Consider the following 17,730-nt stretch of genomic DNA (forward strand, 5'->3'; position numbering starts at 1 on the left):
ATTGTTGGGATTTGTTCAAGACCATCACTGGGTCTAGCATAAAATAGAGCACAATGCACCACGCTTCACGGTCTATACTTGTTCAACTGCCTAGAAGAGCCTTGCACACAGGGCAACGGTGCTTCAAGGCCATATTGAATCTCACCCAGACGATAGAAAGTCTGGCATCATGAAGTGGACCACCCCCTCCACTTAGACGGTGCTACCATTACACTATCACGAGTGTTTAAGTCCTTCCTACCCCCCTCCTCCCAAACTCACAGCGCAGCTAGAACGCCCTGGATGTCCGGCGAAGCAGCATCGTCGCGCCTCTGCACAAAGGCGCGAAAGTCGGCCTTGGTCAACTTCCGGCCCAGGCCTGCCGAGGCGGACGCACTCGCAGCAGGGAGAGTACGGGCCTTCTCGCGCAGGGCCTCGGGGCCGACAATGAAGATGGAACCGACCTCGGTGAGGAGTTCGACGGACGTCTCGACCTCGTGGGTCAGGGGCCCGAAATCCTTGAGGCTGGCGACGTACTTGGAGATGTCCTGGGTGACCATGAGGCCGCCGGTGGCGTTGACCTGGAACTTCTTGAAGTGGTCGAAGAGCAGGCGGAGCACGGCAAGGGCGAGCTCCGAGGCGAAGACTTCCAGGTTAGGCCCGTCGAGGACCTGGGCGACGACGCGCGAGGCGCGGGCGAGGAACGTGCTGATCTGCTGGCAGGTCGCGGTCTGGAGGGTGTCGAGCTCGGCGTCGCGGGGGCGAAAGTCGAGCTTCTTCTGGTTGGACGCGAGGCAGCGCGCGACCCAGTTGGCGAGCACGTCGACGACGCTCCGGACGACGCTGTTGATCTTGCGCTCCATGTCGTCCATGGCCGTCTTGGCCAGCGCGGCCATGCTGCGGCGCACCGTCGTGTTGGGCTCGGCGAGCTTGATGAGGACGGTGGTGATGAAGCGCTCCATGAGGGCGGCGATGGTCACGGCCGAGCGCACCGAGGGGAGGAAGCCGAGGTCGGGCTCCGTCTTGGCGTGCTCCAGCGACGTCGACTGGTCGAGGGCGGCGTCGAGCCCCGTCTCGATGTAGACCTGGTCCATGGTGGCCAGCAGGAAGTGGAGCAGCACGTTGACGTCCTTGGGCGTCTCGACGGGCGAGCCCAGCTCGAGCGTGCGGCGGACGCTCTCGGCCAGCCACTTGAGCATGCGCTTCGCGTTGTCCACGCTGAGCTGGCCGTCTTCCTCGGTCACGTCGACGTCGTGCTTGTTGTCCCGGTTGTCCTGCAGGCCGGCGACGCGGAGCATCATGGCCTTCTGGGTCGGGGTCAGCTCGGACGAGTCCAGCCGCTCCAGGTAGGCGTCCTTGGCCGAGGACAGGAGCTGGTTGCTCTGCTGGGCGAGGGAGGCCATGAAGCCCGTCGGGGCCTTTTTCCGCTTGGCGTGGTAGGCGGTGAACTTGAACAGGAGCGAGTTGTACATTTCCTCCAGGCTCTTCTTCTCCCGGTCGATGTACGAGTTGCCGACGAGGTACGGCACGAACAGCTCCTCCATCTGCTGGTCGAGGGTCTGGGAGATTTGCGCCGAGGCCGGCTCCGGGTGCTCGGTCAGGCCGTGCGACTTGAGGTCCTCCACCAGGGCGCTGATGTATGCCCTGGACGAGTGGAGGGACCGCAGGAAGGCGAGGGACGATACGGTGTCGGCCTTTTCCAGGACGAGTTCCAGGCGCTGCTGGATCGACTGCTGGAACACTCTCTGGATGAACTTGATCAGGACCGTCTCGTAGTAGGGGAACGCCCTCTTGATGATGAACGACTCCTCCTGCATGACGATCCTGACTTCGTCGACCAGCGATTGCAGGCTGGGCTCGACGCCGGGGGGGTCCGAATCCGGGTCGGCCAGCTGCTCCCACACCTCGTTGTCGGTGGTGACCTCGTCGTGGATGAGCTGGTCCCGGTCGATGAAGAACTGGTGCTGGTTGACAAAGATGGCGATGACGCTGGCGCCGCCGTTGAAGTCCTGGAGGACCTTGGCGCACTCCCTCATGTCGTCGAGGTTCTGGCGGCGGTAGCTGTTGTTGAACTGCTGCAGCAGCTCCTGTTCCAAACCCTCGCTGAATTTCTCAATCACCTCGCGCGTATTATGTTGTATCCGATTCGTTTCCGTGGCGCCGTTGCTGACGCCGTTCGCTCGACCGCTCCTGGTCTCGGCCCAGGAGGACGGGTCTAGCCGCTGGCTGATCCGCATCAGCTGGCGGGACATGACGGCGCACCGGACCTTGTTCTCTGCTCCTCCTTGCCTCTGCATCTCTTCGAGTGACGTGAGCCGGCCCGTCTCGCTGACTTCTATCCAGCATTGGATCAGGAACCCGGCGTCCTGCGCCCGCCTTCTCTTCTTGTCTAGGTCTTCCAGCATCTCTCCTATTTGGACGGCGACGTTTCCGCCGCCGGTTCCATCCTGCCCCGCGTCTCGGTCCGAGTTGTTGTTGGGGTTGTTGCTCAACGATAGATCTAACGCTTCGAAGGATTGCATGGACTGGTCGAGCTTGCGGCCCAGGGCTTCGAGGGTCTGGTCATGTTGTATCTCGGCTCGGCGAACATTGGTGAGTAGCTCGGATTCATTTTCTTGCAATTCTTCGGACAAGGAACCGAGTTGGGCCAGGGCATCTAACAAAAAGAAAGACAACCGTCAGAATCTCGTTTCCCTTTTTGGCTTGTCCACGTTCGCCTCTGCTGGCACGTCTCTCTCGCCCGGGGTGGACTCTTCTTGGGAACCCTTACTTTCAAAGGTACGGATGAGCGGCTTCGGGTCGAACGCAGTCTGAGACGGACCAGACCGGCGACTCGCAGGAGCTGCCGTCTCGATGAGCGAGTCGATGAAGTCGCGAACGATAAAGTCTTTGCTGGAAAAGTCGTCGAGGGTAAAGCTAGGTCCTTTGGGGAATATAGAGGCAGCTCCGGAGGTAGGCCCAGACCCAGACCCAGCCCCAGACCCAGACCGATCCATGGTCAATCGCGCTGGGTTATGCGATACAGGGTGTTGGTGTTGATAATGTTGACCGTTGGGTCGGAGCCCAGGGTCTACATCCGTCAAAGTAGCGAGTGTCACCTATCAAGTTGCCGCTTCATATATATTCGTTCTAATCCAAACAAAGGGTCGTTCTCATCGTCGTCTAGTCGTTAATGTTGAACCATCATGGTTGTGGTTTGGAGTCGCATGACGCTGCTGGCTGTGCTGTCCAGCCTGTCCCCCACCAGGTCTCCACACGGGTACAGTACGTATGTACAGTGTGGCTGGCCTCGGTGGGGGCTTGATACTGGGCTGTTCTAGCGAGTTCCAGCAGGTGGCTGCGCGGGGGTCGGGGGTACAGTACAGTGGCTGTACACTAAAGTTACAGTGATGTACTCTCTTGTCCTTATCCTTACTGAGTAATTCGTCACGGCATCTGGCAATCATTGCACTCGTACTTTGTATGCTGACGATAATACCTGGCAGGCCTTACACATCGAAACTTGCGCGCCTATTTTCCAAAGCAGAGACTCTCCACATTCATCTCGCTCCTCCATTTGCACGCACCCATGTCCTACCGCGGGAATGTGGCGTAACATAGGCCTCTGTCCTGCCAATGCAGGGAGTAAGATTCAGGTCCATTCCGCTCTCTGGACGATGGACTTCTGCTCCCTCGCCTACAGGACGATGCCAAACCGTTTTGAAATACGGACAGGTCCATCCAGCCACCCTCCCAGACGAAGCTTCAGCAAGCTGTCTAACTCGGTAGACCCATCCTCCTGAACCCCCTCTCCTCCATATCACCGAGGAGCACATCGATCTAATCCCAAGCCGTGGAGAAGAGGATCGATATCCGGCCATCGCTTAGGTAGAGCGTACGGGTGAGAAGGACTGGATCCCGAAAGATATTCGGGGAAGAAACGAATCGATCCGGCAGTCCGAGAGAGCGGAGACTTTCACTATCTTACGTGGAAAGAAAAATCATCTAGGAAGCTGTCTGCGAATCTGAGGAAAGCATCACAGATCTGATAAAGTCGATAGTTTCTTCCTCGTCGATAGATACCGATATGACCCGAAAGAAAGCACGGGGAAGTTTTTAATGGGTGGTGATACAGTAGAATCTGCGCGATGTTGCCGCGCTGGTCTAATAAGGGCGCCGTAGATACTACAGGGTCGTCACTATTTAGGAGAGTCCCTGAGGGCGATGATCGGACTTCTAGTGACTGCGCCACACGCGGCATGCAAGCTCATGTGGATTCTGTGGCGCAGGCCATCGTCGGAATGGAGGTGGGGCCGTGGCACCAGGTATGACATGTGGCCGCCGTTCCCTGCCGTTCCCTGGCTTTCTCGCCTTGCGAGCACACACGCAATTCGGTGCCGAGCAACAACGTGCAGGCATAGCGAGCGTTGCTGCTTGCCAACCCGCCCAGCCAGTTACGTCTGCTTCGTAAACGCGTCATCACCGTGCTAAGCCCCAGTCAACCTTCCCAGCCGTCGCTTCAGTATCACGAGAAGGCAAAACCCCGAGACTATTGACCCAACTTGTCTCTGCAGACCCATCGCATCTGCCACTCTCGCCCATTGCTTCGCACACCCACCTTGTCATCGAACCGACCGACCGATCGATTGCTTGACCACACCTCTCTCCCAACACATCTTTCGTTTCCATTCCTCACAACTGCGACTGCCCACCATGGCATCGGCGTTGAAAGACGAGAGAGTCTATCGGGCCTACGAGATGGGGAAGCCAGGCGTTTTGAGCGATGAGGATAAGTTAAAGATCATCCATGTCCGTCTGACCCCGCCTGACTTGCTACCACCGCCATCTCGGCAATCCCTTTCCCATCCAACTGTCCCGCTCCATGTGCTGTTTTGCTGACGCGCGCCACCAGGAGTATCTACCGGAAGAACCACTCGAAGAGGACGGGAAATGGACAGATCACCAGCCGCACCGAGACGGTCGCTTCGGCCTACGACGTGCCCTGCGAAACAAACTCCATCTGCTCGTATTCACCCTAATACACATCATCTTCTCCGTTTACATCAGATTACGCCAGGGTTGGCACACCGTCTTATACCGCATACGCTCCATCGCCTTCTACCACCACCGGACCCCAGCCATCATCGAGAAGGACACGGCCACGCTCGAAAAGAAACCGCAACACCTCAGCGTCATTCTCAAGATGGACCAGGCTGGCAGGCACGGGCCGGAGCTGGAAAGGCTCGTCAATGAGGCTGCTGAGATAGCCGTGTGGTGCGCCTGCGCCAAGATTCCCATGGTGACGATATATGAGAGGACTGGTGAGTTTCATTATCTTCCTCTTTGATCATTACCCGGGAGTAGGAACGTCACTGACAAGCTCTGGCTGGCTGGGTGGTTGCAGGGCTCTTCAAGAGATATCTCCCTCAAGTTCAACAAGTCATCGTGCAAAAGTTCCGCTCTTATTTCGGCCGCCACCAGCCGTCCCTAACTATTTCCATGCCCCACGGGGATGAGATTCTCGAAACCCCCGCTCTCGGCGACTTTGCCCGCGCCGATCCGCGCCATTTGAACGTCCTCTTCATCTCCGCCGAGGACGGACGCGACTCCATGGTCGACCTCACGAGGACGCTGACTGAGATGTCTCAGAAGGCCAAGCTCTCCCCCAAGGATATCGGCCTGGATCTCATCGACGCCGAGCTCTCCGAGGGCATCATGCCGGAACCCGATCTGCTCATCCTCTTTGGTCCCCATGTAGAGCTTGACGGTTATCCCCCCTGGCCCATCCGGCTGACCGAAATCTTCTGCCTGAAAGACAACCAGGAGGTCGGGTACCAGGTCTTCATCTCGGCGCTGCGCAAATTTTCCACTGCCCAGTTCCGCAAGGGCAGGTAATCAAAAAGTATTCTTCAAGGGGAGCCCTTTTTGGCATCCCGTCTTCACGTCTTCGTGGCACAGCGTTGGAAGTACGGCAGTATACAGAAACAGGAGGTTCCGCCATTTTTCCCGCCGGCCAACTGTCTCGTCGTGTCGTTCCCATCTCCGTTAAGGACCACTTGATACCCTCATCTGCTGCGACGCGCGATCCCATCTATAGACTGGACCGGTTCCAACATTATAGTTATAGTAATTCTCAGTTCCATCCTTGCTTATGGCCTTCCGAAACGTGATATTGATTCTCCCCCCGTCTTCCGGGTTCTTGCCGCCCCTTTTAGGGACGGAGTGCAGCCAATTCGACTGTGTCAGGCCGCGCATAAGGATCATGTGCCCGCTGGCCAAGGGGAACTTGAGCGTCTCGCCCACGGGAGAAGTGCCCGGGTCATGTCCTGTCGGGGGCGGCTTGGGCTTGGGCTTCAGGACGAAATCCCTCCTCGCTCCCAGCGAGAACGACGCGATGGCTGGCTCCGGCCCCAGGAACCTCTCGTCGTCGCTGTGGAACGAGATGCTGTCCGCTCCAGACGCATAGTAGTTGACAAGGCAAAAGTTGAAGGTGCAGCCCGTGGCCGCCTCCGTTGACCTCCTCAGTTTGTCCAAGCACCCTGGGATCGGCCGGGGTGGATACCTGTCGTACCGTCGGTCCCGAACCAGTGCTCCCGACTTGGAGTCGACGATGGAGCCATCCTCTGTGAACCGCGAGGTTTCATCTATCCCGAAGACGGTCGTGTACCTACGAGCGTGTTAGGCAACCCCGGCAGGGTCAACATTTGTGGAGATGCTTCACCTGGGAGTCCGGACGTCCGTCTGAATGCCCCCTCTGTTGATCTTATACTCGACCCGGTAGAAGGGAAGCTCCGACCGCAGAAAGGCAAAGAGATCCCGGGCGAGATCACGAGGTATGTAAGGCTCGAAGTAGAGGAGGTCGAGATTGGGCTGGTTTTTAATCTCCTTGCCTTGCCGCGCGGGTAAGGATGAAATCCCTTGACTTATAGACACGGGCAAATCCAGGATAGGGTAAGGGTAATGCCGATGTTTAGAATGTTTCTCCTTTGATTCGAATTAGACCAAGTGACCAAGTTTTTTCATCACTGGGACTTCCGTGTCAGTAGTTCATCTCACAGGTTCATCCGACGCCTCCTCTTCCTTTAGGCGTGTCTTCTTGGCTGCGGGTGTGAAGAACGCATGCAGAGTTCTCTTCTGCGACATTGTGAAGACGTGGTGGGCGAGAGAGCAAAGTCCTCAGCGCAACTAACAGCCTGTGTGATAGACTCGGCCAAGAATCACAGAAGATGAAAAATTACGAATAGGGATTGAATGTAGATATTCTGTCTGCGGAATCCAGTTCAACGGTGGAGTGGGTGATGAGAGCGACAGGTTGGTGACATCACCTACAGTGGGTTTGTACCACAAGTCAGCCTTGCACCAGCCACGCCACGAAATGCCCCAGCCGCCGTGGCTGTGCATATTCTTGCCCAACCAAGTACTAAGTAGAAATCCATACCAGCTGGTACCTGTATTTCTCAGCCTCGCCTGGGTCCGACCGAGTCACCACCAAAAACTTAACCCCTGACAGGTTTGTAAAGCACGGACATCATGGACGTGAGTTTGTTCCCGGACACTGGGATGGGACACATGGACTAGCTAGCTTGCTCATCTCTTCTACTCAGACTGAGAACATCGAGACTATGCTCACACTTCGCGCCCCTCTCGCCCGGGCGTCAACAACTCTCGACAAATCCCTCTTTTCTAAAACCCTGAACCTCGCCGCCGCCACTGTCCATGAGAACCGGAATATCGCCCGGTACCGCAAGCAGCTCGAGAAGGGGAGGGAGCTCCTAAACTGGGATCGCCTAGACGCGATTCGGCCTGACCCCGTGGGCTCGGGCAAAAAATGCCTCCTTCTCAAACCCGGCACCAAGGCGGACGGTGAGCGCCTCAACTGGTCAACTGTAGTCACTCCGAGGTACTGATGAGAGGGAATATCGACAGTCCCGTCAACGTGGGGACCCGTGCTCCGGGAAGGCGTTGACCTGAAAGAGCTGGCCGTGATACCGTATGACGTTCATCTCGATTATGAGTATTGGACCTACCGTGAGACGCTCTAATACTTTGTCTTTTTTTTTATGTATACAAAAAAACGCGTCGCGTGTGAGGCAGTCACTGACTCGAGCCAAGTGGACGTCGTGTCGTCCATCATCCCAGAGGATATGCACGATGAAATCCCCGTGGGCTTCAACACGGCTGGACATGTCGGTGAGTCTCCCGTCATCAGGGCGGGGCTGAATGGCAACTCACAGATCGCGCTCGACAGCCCACCTGAATCTCAGGGACCGCTATCTTCCGTACAAAAGCATCATTGCGCAAGTCATCTTGGACAAGAACCCCAAGATCCGGACAGTGATCAACAAGACGGACAACGTCGGTACCGAGTCTGAGTTCCGCACCTTTGCCTACGAGGTCCTCGCGGGTCCCGACGACATGGACGTCGAGGTCAAGGAAAACGACTGCACGTTCGCCTTCGATTACTCCAAGGTGTACTGGAACAGCAAGCTCGAAACGGAGCACTCGAGACTCATCAAGATGTTCCAACCGGGCGAGGTGGTTTGCGATGTCATGGCAGGCATCGGGCCTTTCGCTATCCCTTCCGGCAAAAAGGGGGTGTTTGTCTTCGCCAACGACATGAATCCAGAGAGCCATCACTACCTCGAGAAGGCTGCCAAAAGAAACAAGGTATCCTTGGACTTCCACCCCACATTTCGGGCCAGACAAGTGCAGTGTCTTCTAACATTCCTAGGTCGATCAATATGTGCGGACGTTCAACAAGGACGGTCGGGATTTTATCCGAGAGGCGAGTCGCATCGTCTACGATGCGTCGGTTCGTGGAGACTGCGCCGTTATCCAGCCCAAGGTCTCTAGGAGCAAGTCGTCCACTTCCCAGCCCCCGGAGCCCAAGCGAATTCCCATTCCACCGACCATCTCCCACTTTGTCATGAACCTCCCCGACTCGGCCATCACATTTCTTCATCGCTTCCGGGGCATCTACCATGGACTGGAGCAGCTATTCGAGCCACACACCGGCGCCAAGCTGCCCATGGTCCACGTCCACTGCTTCGCCGTCAAGAGCGATGACGAAGTGCCGCTGAACGATATCTGCCAGAGGATCTTCGACCAGATTGGCGTCCGCCTGACGCCCGGCGACTCGCAGAACAAGGGCGAGGTTTATATCCACAACGTGCGCGACGTCGCACCGAAAAAGCGCATGTTCTGCGCCTCCTTCCGCCTACCCCCCGAGGTTGCCTTTAGCGAAGCGTCCTGATGGGAGATGATCCGCACTCTCCCTTTCCCGAACGGTCGACCCCCTTCCCGTTCTCCCGCTCTTCTTGTCTTGCTAGGTTGGGCACGCCAGTGCCGGCTCCGCGAGGTGACGAAAACGACAAGTTTGTTTGCGGGGATTTAATCGCTGTCTCTGGGACCGCATCCTTGTCGTTTCCACAACAGGTAGATACACTATGGTTCGTCCCATGGGACCAAAGAGTACGGGAGTTTCTTCTGGACCATTTGCAAAAGAAGCAAGATTGCAACTTTGCATTTCGTGATCGGCCATTTGCTGTATATCGACGAGTGATTGGCCTGTTCAAGCACCGCGTTGCTTTCTGCAGCTTGCGCCAGGGACTGTCGAGATTACGATGGCGGAAAAAAAGCTCGACGTGAAGGAACGAACCCCTGTCCCGGAATCTGATCCGGCTTGTCCATGGCCACCGTCCCTCCATTGCATATATCACGACGGTACTCTGTCTGCACGGTCAGGGTAGGCAGTTGGGCGAGTTTGCACTTTGCACTCGGCGTATCCACAGGGCGGGTATCTAGATAAACGACTGTTACATTGGATTTTCGCATCAATGCACCTCAACGTCATTGAACAGGGTGGCGTCTCAATCGATCGAACTCGGCCCCAGCTCGTTACCTTTATAAGCTGTGTTCAATGTCAAAATCCCCATCCGAGCACATTGTAAGCAATATGTCCCCACTCGATTCAAAGTAAAAGAGGGGAAAGTGGAGCGAGAGAAGAAGGGAGCGAAGGACGCCCGCCCGGCGTGCAATGTACGAATACTGTAGGTAGGGAAAAGCGACGATGGAACACAACAACAGCACGAAGATGGGTGAGGTGAGCACTAGCTCGTAGACCTCTGCGCTTTATCGTGACCGATCTGTATCTTCTTATCATCCGCCTCACCATGTCCATCTTGATTGACTTGAGGTCCTCCAAGCACGGATATCTGTGCGTGTTACACTGCCCGTTGGGAAGAACAGTGGCTGGGTCACCATCAAGCGGGGGAACAGAGGACACGTCTGCCGAGTTCCGGCGGGTAGGTGGTTGGTTGACCGTAGGTGGTTGACCTGTCAGCATGGTGATATGCGAAAAGACAGGGATGAAGCTGTTTCAAGGTTCAACCCGACATGTCTTGCTGACCGACGCGATTGACGATTTGGCCGGCAGATAAAAGGCACGAAACACATACCGCCGAGAATCCACGTGGTGTCTGCAAAGCTCCCAGGCATCGATCTGCGCGCGTTCGGGGTGATCAACGGGTGACAACACCATTGATTGATTGCCCCAGTATTGTCTCGTGCCGGAAGCGCGGCCTCTGTGAGTACGTTGCAGGTAGTGTTGTAGGGTAAATAGCCGTTTGTGTAGGACCTGTACGCCCTAGTCCTGGGCACGTGGTCAAGGCCCCTTGCTATCAATGGACAGGTTCGAGCAACACCCAGCAAAGCATGATGAGGCCTGCGTCTCACATAGGCTCGGCTGCCACGATAACCCGGGATACCTCGTACGGGAAACGCCATGAATGCATCGTCGAGATAGCATGCCGTTGTTATCGACTGCACGCTGGTTACTGAGATGACGTGGTCTCCACCACCATGCTCTGGCCGAGCAGGTTGCACGATCCCGTTGCCCACCCTTGGTCCCGGACAGCTTCGCCGGGGAACGAGCATACTTCGTATCTATCCATAGGCAGCTCGGAGAACTATCTCTGAGTGGAGTGAGGATGTTTTTAACAGGGTTCAAGAGGGAAGGTCAAGCTTAGCCGCCCCAGCTAAAAGCAGGAGACAGATGACCCTTATCTGGGGGGGAAATACCCCCCCAACAGCGCTGAACCCGCCCCTCTGAGACTCGACTCGGAACCAGAGGAATCCTCCGCGGGGACAATTGTATCCACTGTTCCATGAAGCGGAGCTCACCCCATTGGGCAATGGTCTCATCCTAGGCACAACGGTCTGTCCATAGACGTTAAAAGTGCATCTTCTCGACTAGCTTGCCTGGGAATTCTTCAGATAGTGCTTTACCTATCATATTGAAGTACAACGTAGATGGTAGGATCCAGAGGCTAATAATGCTCCTTATCGGCAGGCAGCTTCCCATGCTTCTAGTCCAGGTCGGTACCGTTCGGCGTTATGTATCCCTGGGTGGTGACTAAAATACCGTGGGATGGCTGTCCACGTAAGGTAGGGGGAATGGCGGGATATTGCAACGGAAACCCTCGTCGCTAAGATGCATCGGAATCAAGAGCAATGTATTCGTGAGATCAAAGATCAAAGACAAGCTGATCAGTGCGTTGTAATGTTTCTGGGGTTTGGCGGGACTTCCATTTACTGAGGCTGGTACGGCCAATATCCCGGTCCCTTTCCCCAGATGGACCCACAAACAAGAAAATTGTTAGCCAGAAAAGTAGAATATGGCTACAGCCTGTACCGGACACATATTTTACTAACATCCTACGCACATGTCGTCATAGTATCCACGATATGTACAACGTAGGTACGGAATACAGGAATGCAGTACTTTGCAGTCCAACAATGTGTCATTCAGTGGGGGGTCCATCTGGAGAATATTTACCGTACTGATTTCCGTACTTCGAATGATTACGTTGTAGACATTCCCGCAAAAGTACCCCAGACGTCTGTGTCATCCCTAGCCGAGGTCGGGTTCGGACGTGAGTTGTCCAAGCCCTTACCGAGTAGATATCCCGATATTCATACAATTGTAGACAGGCGATATTTACAAGACATGTACTCACGTCACATCATTTCCCCTTATATGCCACATTACTCGGTACTGACTATACCGACTCTGTTAGTTCACGCATTCATAACGTCAACTATGTTGTACGTACTAGGAGCACTTTTGTTTACGCTTGGTGTGAACCTAGATGTGGGCTGTTATTATTTTTGTTTTTAGGGTTTTCAAACGGTCTACCCCTGCGAGCTAAGTACGTTCCAGTCTGGGAGATCGTACTTCGTAGATCCCGCCAAGATGTCTCCTTGCAGCGAGACACGGTGATATATGGACCCAGACCACAACAGAACAGCCTGGGAGCGGCTGTCTTTGAACAACACAATAAGATTCGAGCATGGACGGTATATGTACAAGATCTTCTAATCCGCGGAGATCCGGTTCTCAAGCCCAATCGACTCAGTGAGCGAATGCGTAAGTTCAGCAACGAACAGATATATGCTGCCGTAGTGTCGGCCAAAAGTACGACCGCTTTATGAAGCATCCTTAACAGAGTTCCTCCATTGCAGTATCGCCTGGGCCGTCCTCATCCAAGACACTCCTACCTGGACCCGGTGCCTAGTCCCGAGGAATCGCTCCGCTTGGTCAACCCTAGTGTCTTGAACTCAAAGGAGCCGCACAACGTACGAAGTACAGGATCGGATTATACTCAGTACGTTGTAGCTGAGGTAAGGAAAACAAGTACAAAAACATGCATCGTTGACCTCAGCTGACTTTTGGAAAATTGGACTCCAGGGTGTCTCGAATTCCCTTTTGATCCCCAGGTTTTGGCTGGGAAACCCCGCGACCCTTCATTCCATAGAGTCTAGGTACGTGTACCTTGACGGGCCCGGGATAGGGCATGGTGTGGATCCTACTTTGTGTTCTGCATCAACTTGCTCAAAGTGCGCGATGGTTTCGGTTCTCTTGACCGTGCCGATTTGCATTCGTCCAAAGGAGCGTTGCTTCTATAGGGAATACTTATGATCCTTGTCCACTTTCTAGCCTCACCTGGGTGATTCAGTGCTTGGGTATGAGACTATGCCTATGTGGTGTAGTCTACATAGTCCGTGATCGAAGATCCCTTGGCACTGAAAGGCAACGCAACGCGTGTTCGTACGAAGTACTGAAGTGTACATCGTGCTGTGGTACCAGCGCACGGCCCACCTGGGGCAAGAACCACAGATCCCCAGCATTTGCCCTGAGATGCAAAGACCCACTCGCTCCTGTCGCAACCCACATCGTCGGGAGTCGAGGCCCTTAAAAACCCCAGGCCCTGACCCACCGAACTGTCGGTTACTGGTTGGTCACTGTTGGTCCAGGCCCCTGTCCCCTTATTAGCGTCGATGATGTAAAATTTCTCTCTGCACGCTCCGTAGGTCGTTCCGCGTCCACTTTTGACCCCATACTCAGTCCACTACGTTGTACTCCCTCCCTCCGTACATCCCTGTGGAGTTCCAGTCACTATTATTACTCTTTTTCTGCTTCTCGAATCTCTCGACGCACTTCAACTTCCCCATTGCCCAATCCCGTACGAATATCCCTACCCGTCACCCTTTTCTCGTCTTTGTCCTTCGCCACCTTACGAGTACTCCCACCTTACTCCTTACCTACGAACCCGGGGCAGCTTCATATTGCTCATAGCCTGTCGCTACCTCCCGCGCTCCATTCTCCCGTCAAACCATTCGTACAAGATCCCGTTTGACCGGCGCCAAAGGTCGAATCTAAAAACAAAACCCAATCTTTTCGCCATCCAATCTTTACTACCTCGGGGTCGCCAATCTTTGACACAGCCTATTCACGTCCACTGTCTTGGTCGAGTGTACTACATTGACGCCTTTCACAAACGACGACGACAACGACGTCGGTTTACAACGTACGCACGAGAGGAGTTGCGAGCAATTACAACGTACACCATCTTCCAAGACGTCCATCTCGACTGAGCACCTGTGCCGTCCTCCGAACCCGACGACTTCCATCCTATTCCCACAGCCTTCGATTCTACAACTGTCATCCTATCGCCTACGCTCGACTTCTTCCGTGTTGCACGACATCACCGTCCTTTTTGCCCTGTAAAATCGCCAGATACGCCTCTCTGGTTTCCCAGGTACGTGTCTATATTTATTCCTGTCGTCTTATCTTTACCTTATTGCATTTTCCGCCCTCCGCCCTCCCCTTCCCCTAGCCTCCGTCGACCTACCCCTTTTTGTCCTGCCCGTGTCGCTACGCACCCTTCTTCACGAATTGCGCCATGTTGGTAGCAGCGAGATACGGATAATGGGTTCCATACATGTTGGAAGCCATCGCCATCTGCACTCCACACATCCATGAGACATGGGTGGGCTACATGGTCGTTCAGCAGGTCAGACAGGGCCTCTTGCGGCGCCTGTATGCAAAACTTTAAAGCGACTTGCGACCGACTGTCACTGCATACTTCGTACACCACACTTTCTCCATTGGCAATGACGCCCTCGAGGTGGTGGCCACACCCCCACACCGTCCTAGCTTCTTTTTGATTCCCACTTTCCACCACGCCTACTTTTTTTTTGCACAACCGATTCCTCTCCGCCGTCCACCGGGCCAAAGCAATGTGGGCGTGAGCCTCGGCCGTGGCACTTATCTCACTAGCAATTGGCCCGGACACTCGTCTTTCCGTTTCCTTTTTTCTTTTCTTTTTCTTCTTTTTTTTTCATCGATTTCTTTCTCCTAAACTGGGTGCACCACTGAGTACTTCCACTCCTCCTATTCTGTCCTCCCGTCCTTGTTTTCTTTACTACCCACGCAAATCGCTATCCAATGATGATTCATGCATTCACCCATTTGCTTTTCATCACTTCCTCGACCAGAGACGATAGCTACATAGCAACAATATTGACTCAACGCGTTGTCTCAGGACCCTATAGCCTTTGCTCCACGTAGTAGCACCATTACACCATCGATCGACCTGTCGACCCGACTAGTTCCATATCAACGCCGAGAGAGAGAGAGGGAGTGTGTGTGTCGGACTACTGCCATCTGTCCTCGACCGCCAGGAGCCGTGTCTCCATGATATCTCTAGACCAACAATACCTACACTGAGCAGAGGGCGCACCCCGCCGACTCACGCCGCACTTCAACCATGGCCGTCGTGCTAAATTCCGAGGAGGGATCCTACTTTTCCCCATCAACCTTGCGACGATCCCATTCACAGCCCAAGTTCTCCACGAGACCGTCGACCTTTGGTTCGTCCGTATCGGCTAGCCATAAAACCGGCGGCTATGCCAAGTCGAAGATGGATGACTCTGCACCCTCCTCCGCCGCTTCTTCCCCACGCATCGTGCGGACCGAGTCGGAAGATTCTTCATTCACATCAACGCCGCCTACCAACGCATCATCGCTGTCGGACTGCGATGATGCGCTCCATTATTTTGAACATGTTCCCGAAGACAACTTTGTACTGCCCGATTATTCCATGCCCGGCTTCTACGACACGGCAGAGTACGCGGAATCGCCGATAAGCCCTCCCACGGAAGACTCACATACAGCCTCGCCGACCGAGCAAGATACTTCTGGCAACACCTCGAGGCCAGGCTCCCCTGAATTCGTTCTCGAGGTTGACCGCGCCGAAGACGATTCCGCAGTCAAAGCGCAGCCGACGAGACACGTCGATTATCTGTCCTACACCTGGGCAGAGGAGGATATCTGGTCGTCCTGGAGATACGTCGTATCACGGCGCTCAGAATACAGCAATAGTGCGCGGCTCGAAAACGCATCGTGGAGAACATGGATGAAGTCCAAGAATAATCTCAAGACCGTGTCTCCCGAGACGCTGAACTGGTAAGTTTGTTGTCTCGGCGCGCCGCGGTTTTGTGATTTTTGACAAACATTGGTCATGCTGACGTCCTGCAGGCTGAAGGACTGTGATGTCACATGGCTCTACGGGCCGTTGCAGCAGGGCCACGGCGCCCTGGCGCCTCCCCGTGACAGAAACCACGACGACGACACAATACCACAGAACAACTCGTTTATCAACAAGAAGCCTATTCTGAAGAAACGGAGCATGTCTGAAATCATGCTGCAGAGATCCCTGTCGGCCTCGTCCCTGATTAAAACGGCCGCTGCTGCTGTGCAGGCCCAGGAAGAACATGGCCAGGCGAGGCTCCTCCGACCGTCCCTCAAACGCACCACCACCGATTTCGACACGTCCCCGTTTTCTTCCAGAGGACTGAGCTATCAGAGCAGCAGCGCGGCGCCGTCCAGCTTGTCGTCCGGTGTAGAGTCCCCGAGCATCGAGAGGAGGCACATCCACTTCAACGAGCAGGTCGAACAGTGCATCGCCGTGGAAATCAGAGGGGAGGACGATGACGACGACTACTTGGATACGGAACGGTACGACGACAGCGACTCGTTCGACGAGGGCATCATGATGAAGCGGACCAAGCCAAGAAAGAGGATGCCCCAATTGAAGAAGAGAACCAAAAAGTCGAAGAAGCAGTCGGAAAAGAAAACCATCGCCATGCTCCCGTCCACCACCCTCAAGTACCGTGAGGATACTAGCGAGTCGGCCGAGACGGCCATGAAGCACAGCACCGACATCTATCGGGATCCCGTGCTATCTCCATCGTCGTCGCAAGAGACCCTGCGACCTTCCAAGGCGATGGGCAAGTTCTTCATCCAAGATGAGGATGAGGAGGCCATGGAGGACATGCTGACCCCCAGGGGTGAGCGGTATTCGACGGCCTTGTCGGACGACAAGGACCCTTCGCCCCGCGGAGCATCCCACACAGACAGCCTGAGCCCCGAGCCGGCCGGCATGCGTCGGACCGAGTCGGGCATGTTCATGCCGTACGAGGAAGGCGTGGCACCCATGAGCGAAGGCATCTTCGGCCGGGTGGTCGAGACGGTCAACACGGCGCGGGACATTGCGCACGTCATCTGGAATGTGGGCTGGAGGAAGTAGAGAACATTACATGCCGGATCAATGTCGTCCCAGGTCCTCATTTCGGAGATGAAAAATGCATTGGGACACAACACAAAAGCGAATTCTTCATATCGTTTGAAATTCTACACACCAAGCGACTCGAGTCACGTCGGCGATTAGGCATACCGCCGTTCCTCTGGGAATAACACCACAAGGGGATTCACAGTGGCGGACGGCCACGCCACATTAATCTTTTCTTTTCTATTTGTTCCTTCACAGCATTATGGATGCGTTCATTTGCGAGGGCATGGGATATAATTCGGCGGCACCGTCGTATCGACGACGACTCTGTCTTCCTGGGGCCCATTTCACACCCTGTATCAACAAAAGGGAGGCGCCCAAGGGGGACGGAAATCCGGGCTTTTTATCACGGACAGTAGTACACACAACGGCAAGATCAGGTCATGGTTTTTTTATTTTTCAACTCTTCCATTTTGTTTTCAAAGAGCAGGGAACTCGGCAGGCGCATCTCGGAATGTCTGATTCTATTCAGGCTTTTCTTTCCAGACTGGCTGAGAGCAGCATTTTCGGCGACGAACGACCACCAGGGATTGATGGGATTGGTTGGGGTCGTCAGAAGAAGCAGAAAGAACCAGGTAACGGCGTATATCGAGGACAGGACATGGGGTTTGTTTCACGGGAGGAAAAAGGAAAAGTTCAAGAGGGTGGTGAGCACCGGGAGAGACTGCGGGCCTGATGTTGCCGCCACGCTATGAGGCTTATCATGTGTCACGAGCTCCGGACTGGTGGTGCTGTTTTGGGGGGCGGTTGTTTCACTTGGGACTTCCTTTGCGAGGTCACAACTAGACGAGGTCACTGT

General features: G+C 54.9%; 6 protein-coding genes across 6 annotated transcripts; 3 read left to right on the plus strand and 3 right to left on the minus strand.

The window, feature by feature from the left end:
• Nucleotides 1–257: 257 nt before the first annotated feature.
• On the minus strand, nucleotides 258–2,975 carry ACRALDRAFT_2103110 (uncharacterized protein; the record flags this gene model as incomplete). The annotated part of the gene is made up of 2 exons (XM_071023126.1): nucleotides 258–2,635; nucleotides 2,750–2,975. The coding sequence occupies 2 exons, from the start codon at nucleotides 2,973–2,975 to the stop codon at nucleotides 258–260; spliced, it is 2,604 nt and encodes an 867-aa protein (XP_070875802.1).
• Nucleotides 2,976–4,840: 1,865 nt separating this feature from the next.
• ACRALDRAFT_2101653 (uncharacterized protein) lies at nucleotides 4,841–5,853 on the plus strand (the record flags this gene model as incomplete). The annotated part of the gene is made up of 2 exons (XM_071023070.1): nucleotides 4,841–5,279; nucleotides 5,363–5,853. 2 exons carry the CDS (start codon nucleotides 4,841–4,843, stop codon nucleotides 5,851–5,853), a joined length of 930 nt encoding a protein of 309 aa, XP_070875803.1.
• A 150-nt stretch (nucleotides 5,854–6,003) lies between these two features.
• Nucleotides 6,004–7,101, minus strand: ACRALDRAFT_2026782 (uncharacterized protein; the record flags this gene model as incomplete). The annotated part of the gene is made up of 3 exons (XM_071020418.1): nucleotides 6,004–6,625; nucleotides 6,680–6,942; nucleotides 7,015–7,101. 3 exons carry the CDS (start codon nucleotides 7,099–7,101, stop codon nucleotides 6,004–6,006), a joined length of 972 nt encoding a protein of 323 aa, XP_070875804.1.
• A 366-nt stretch (nucleotides 7,102–7,467) lies between these two features.
• On the plus strand, nucleotides 7,468–9,847 carry ACRALDRAFT_1075606 (uncharacterized protein). The gene is made up of 6 exons (XM_071018407.1): nucleotides 7,468–7,494; nucleotides 7,563–7,821; nucleotides 7,885–7,986; nucleotides 8,071–8,148; nucleotides 8,207–8,625; nucleotides 8,690–9,847. Exons 1-6 carry the CDS (start codon nucleotides 7,489–7,491, stop codon nucleotides 9,209–9,211), a joined length of 1,386 nt encoding a protein of 461 aa, XP_070875805.1. The 5' UTR covers nucleotides 7,468–7,488; the 3' UTR covers nucleotides 9,212–9,847.
• A 3,627-nt stretch (nucleotides 9,848–13,474) lies between these two features.
• On the minus strand, nucleotides 13,475–14,841 carry ACRALDRAFT_2034054 (uncharacterized protein; the record flags this gene model as incomplete). Its single annotated transcript, XM_071020746.1, has 1 exon — nucleotides 13,475–14,841. A coding segment is annotated over one exon (534 nt), but the record flags the coding sequence as incomplete, so codon positions are not given.
• A 227-nt stretch (nucleotides 14,842–15,068) lies between these two features.
• Nucleotides 15,069–16,889, plus strand: ACRALDRAFT_2026784 (uncharacterized protein; the record flags this gene model as incomplete). Its single annotated transcript, XM_071020419.1, has 2 exons — nucleotides 15,069–15,766; nucleotides 15,839–16,889. The coding sequence occupies 2 exons, from the start codon at nucleotides 15,069–15,071 to the stop codon at nucleotides 16,887–16,889; spliced, it is 1,749 nt and encodes a 582-aa protein (XP_070875807.1).
• Nucleotides 16,890–17,730: the final 841 nt, after the last annotated feature.

The sequence above is a fragment of the Sodiomyces alcalophilus genome, assembly GCF_042370955.1.
Source record: "Sodiomyces alcalophilus JCM 7366 unplaced genomic scaffold ACRALscaffold_3, whole genome shotgun sequence".
Classification (NCBI taxonomy): Eukaryota; Fungi; Ascomycota; class Sordariomycetes; order Glomerellales; family Plectosphaerellaceae; genus Sodiomyces; species Sodiomyces alcalophilus.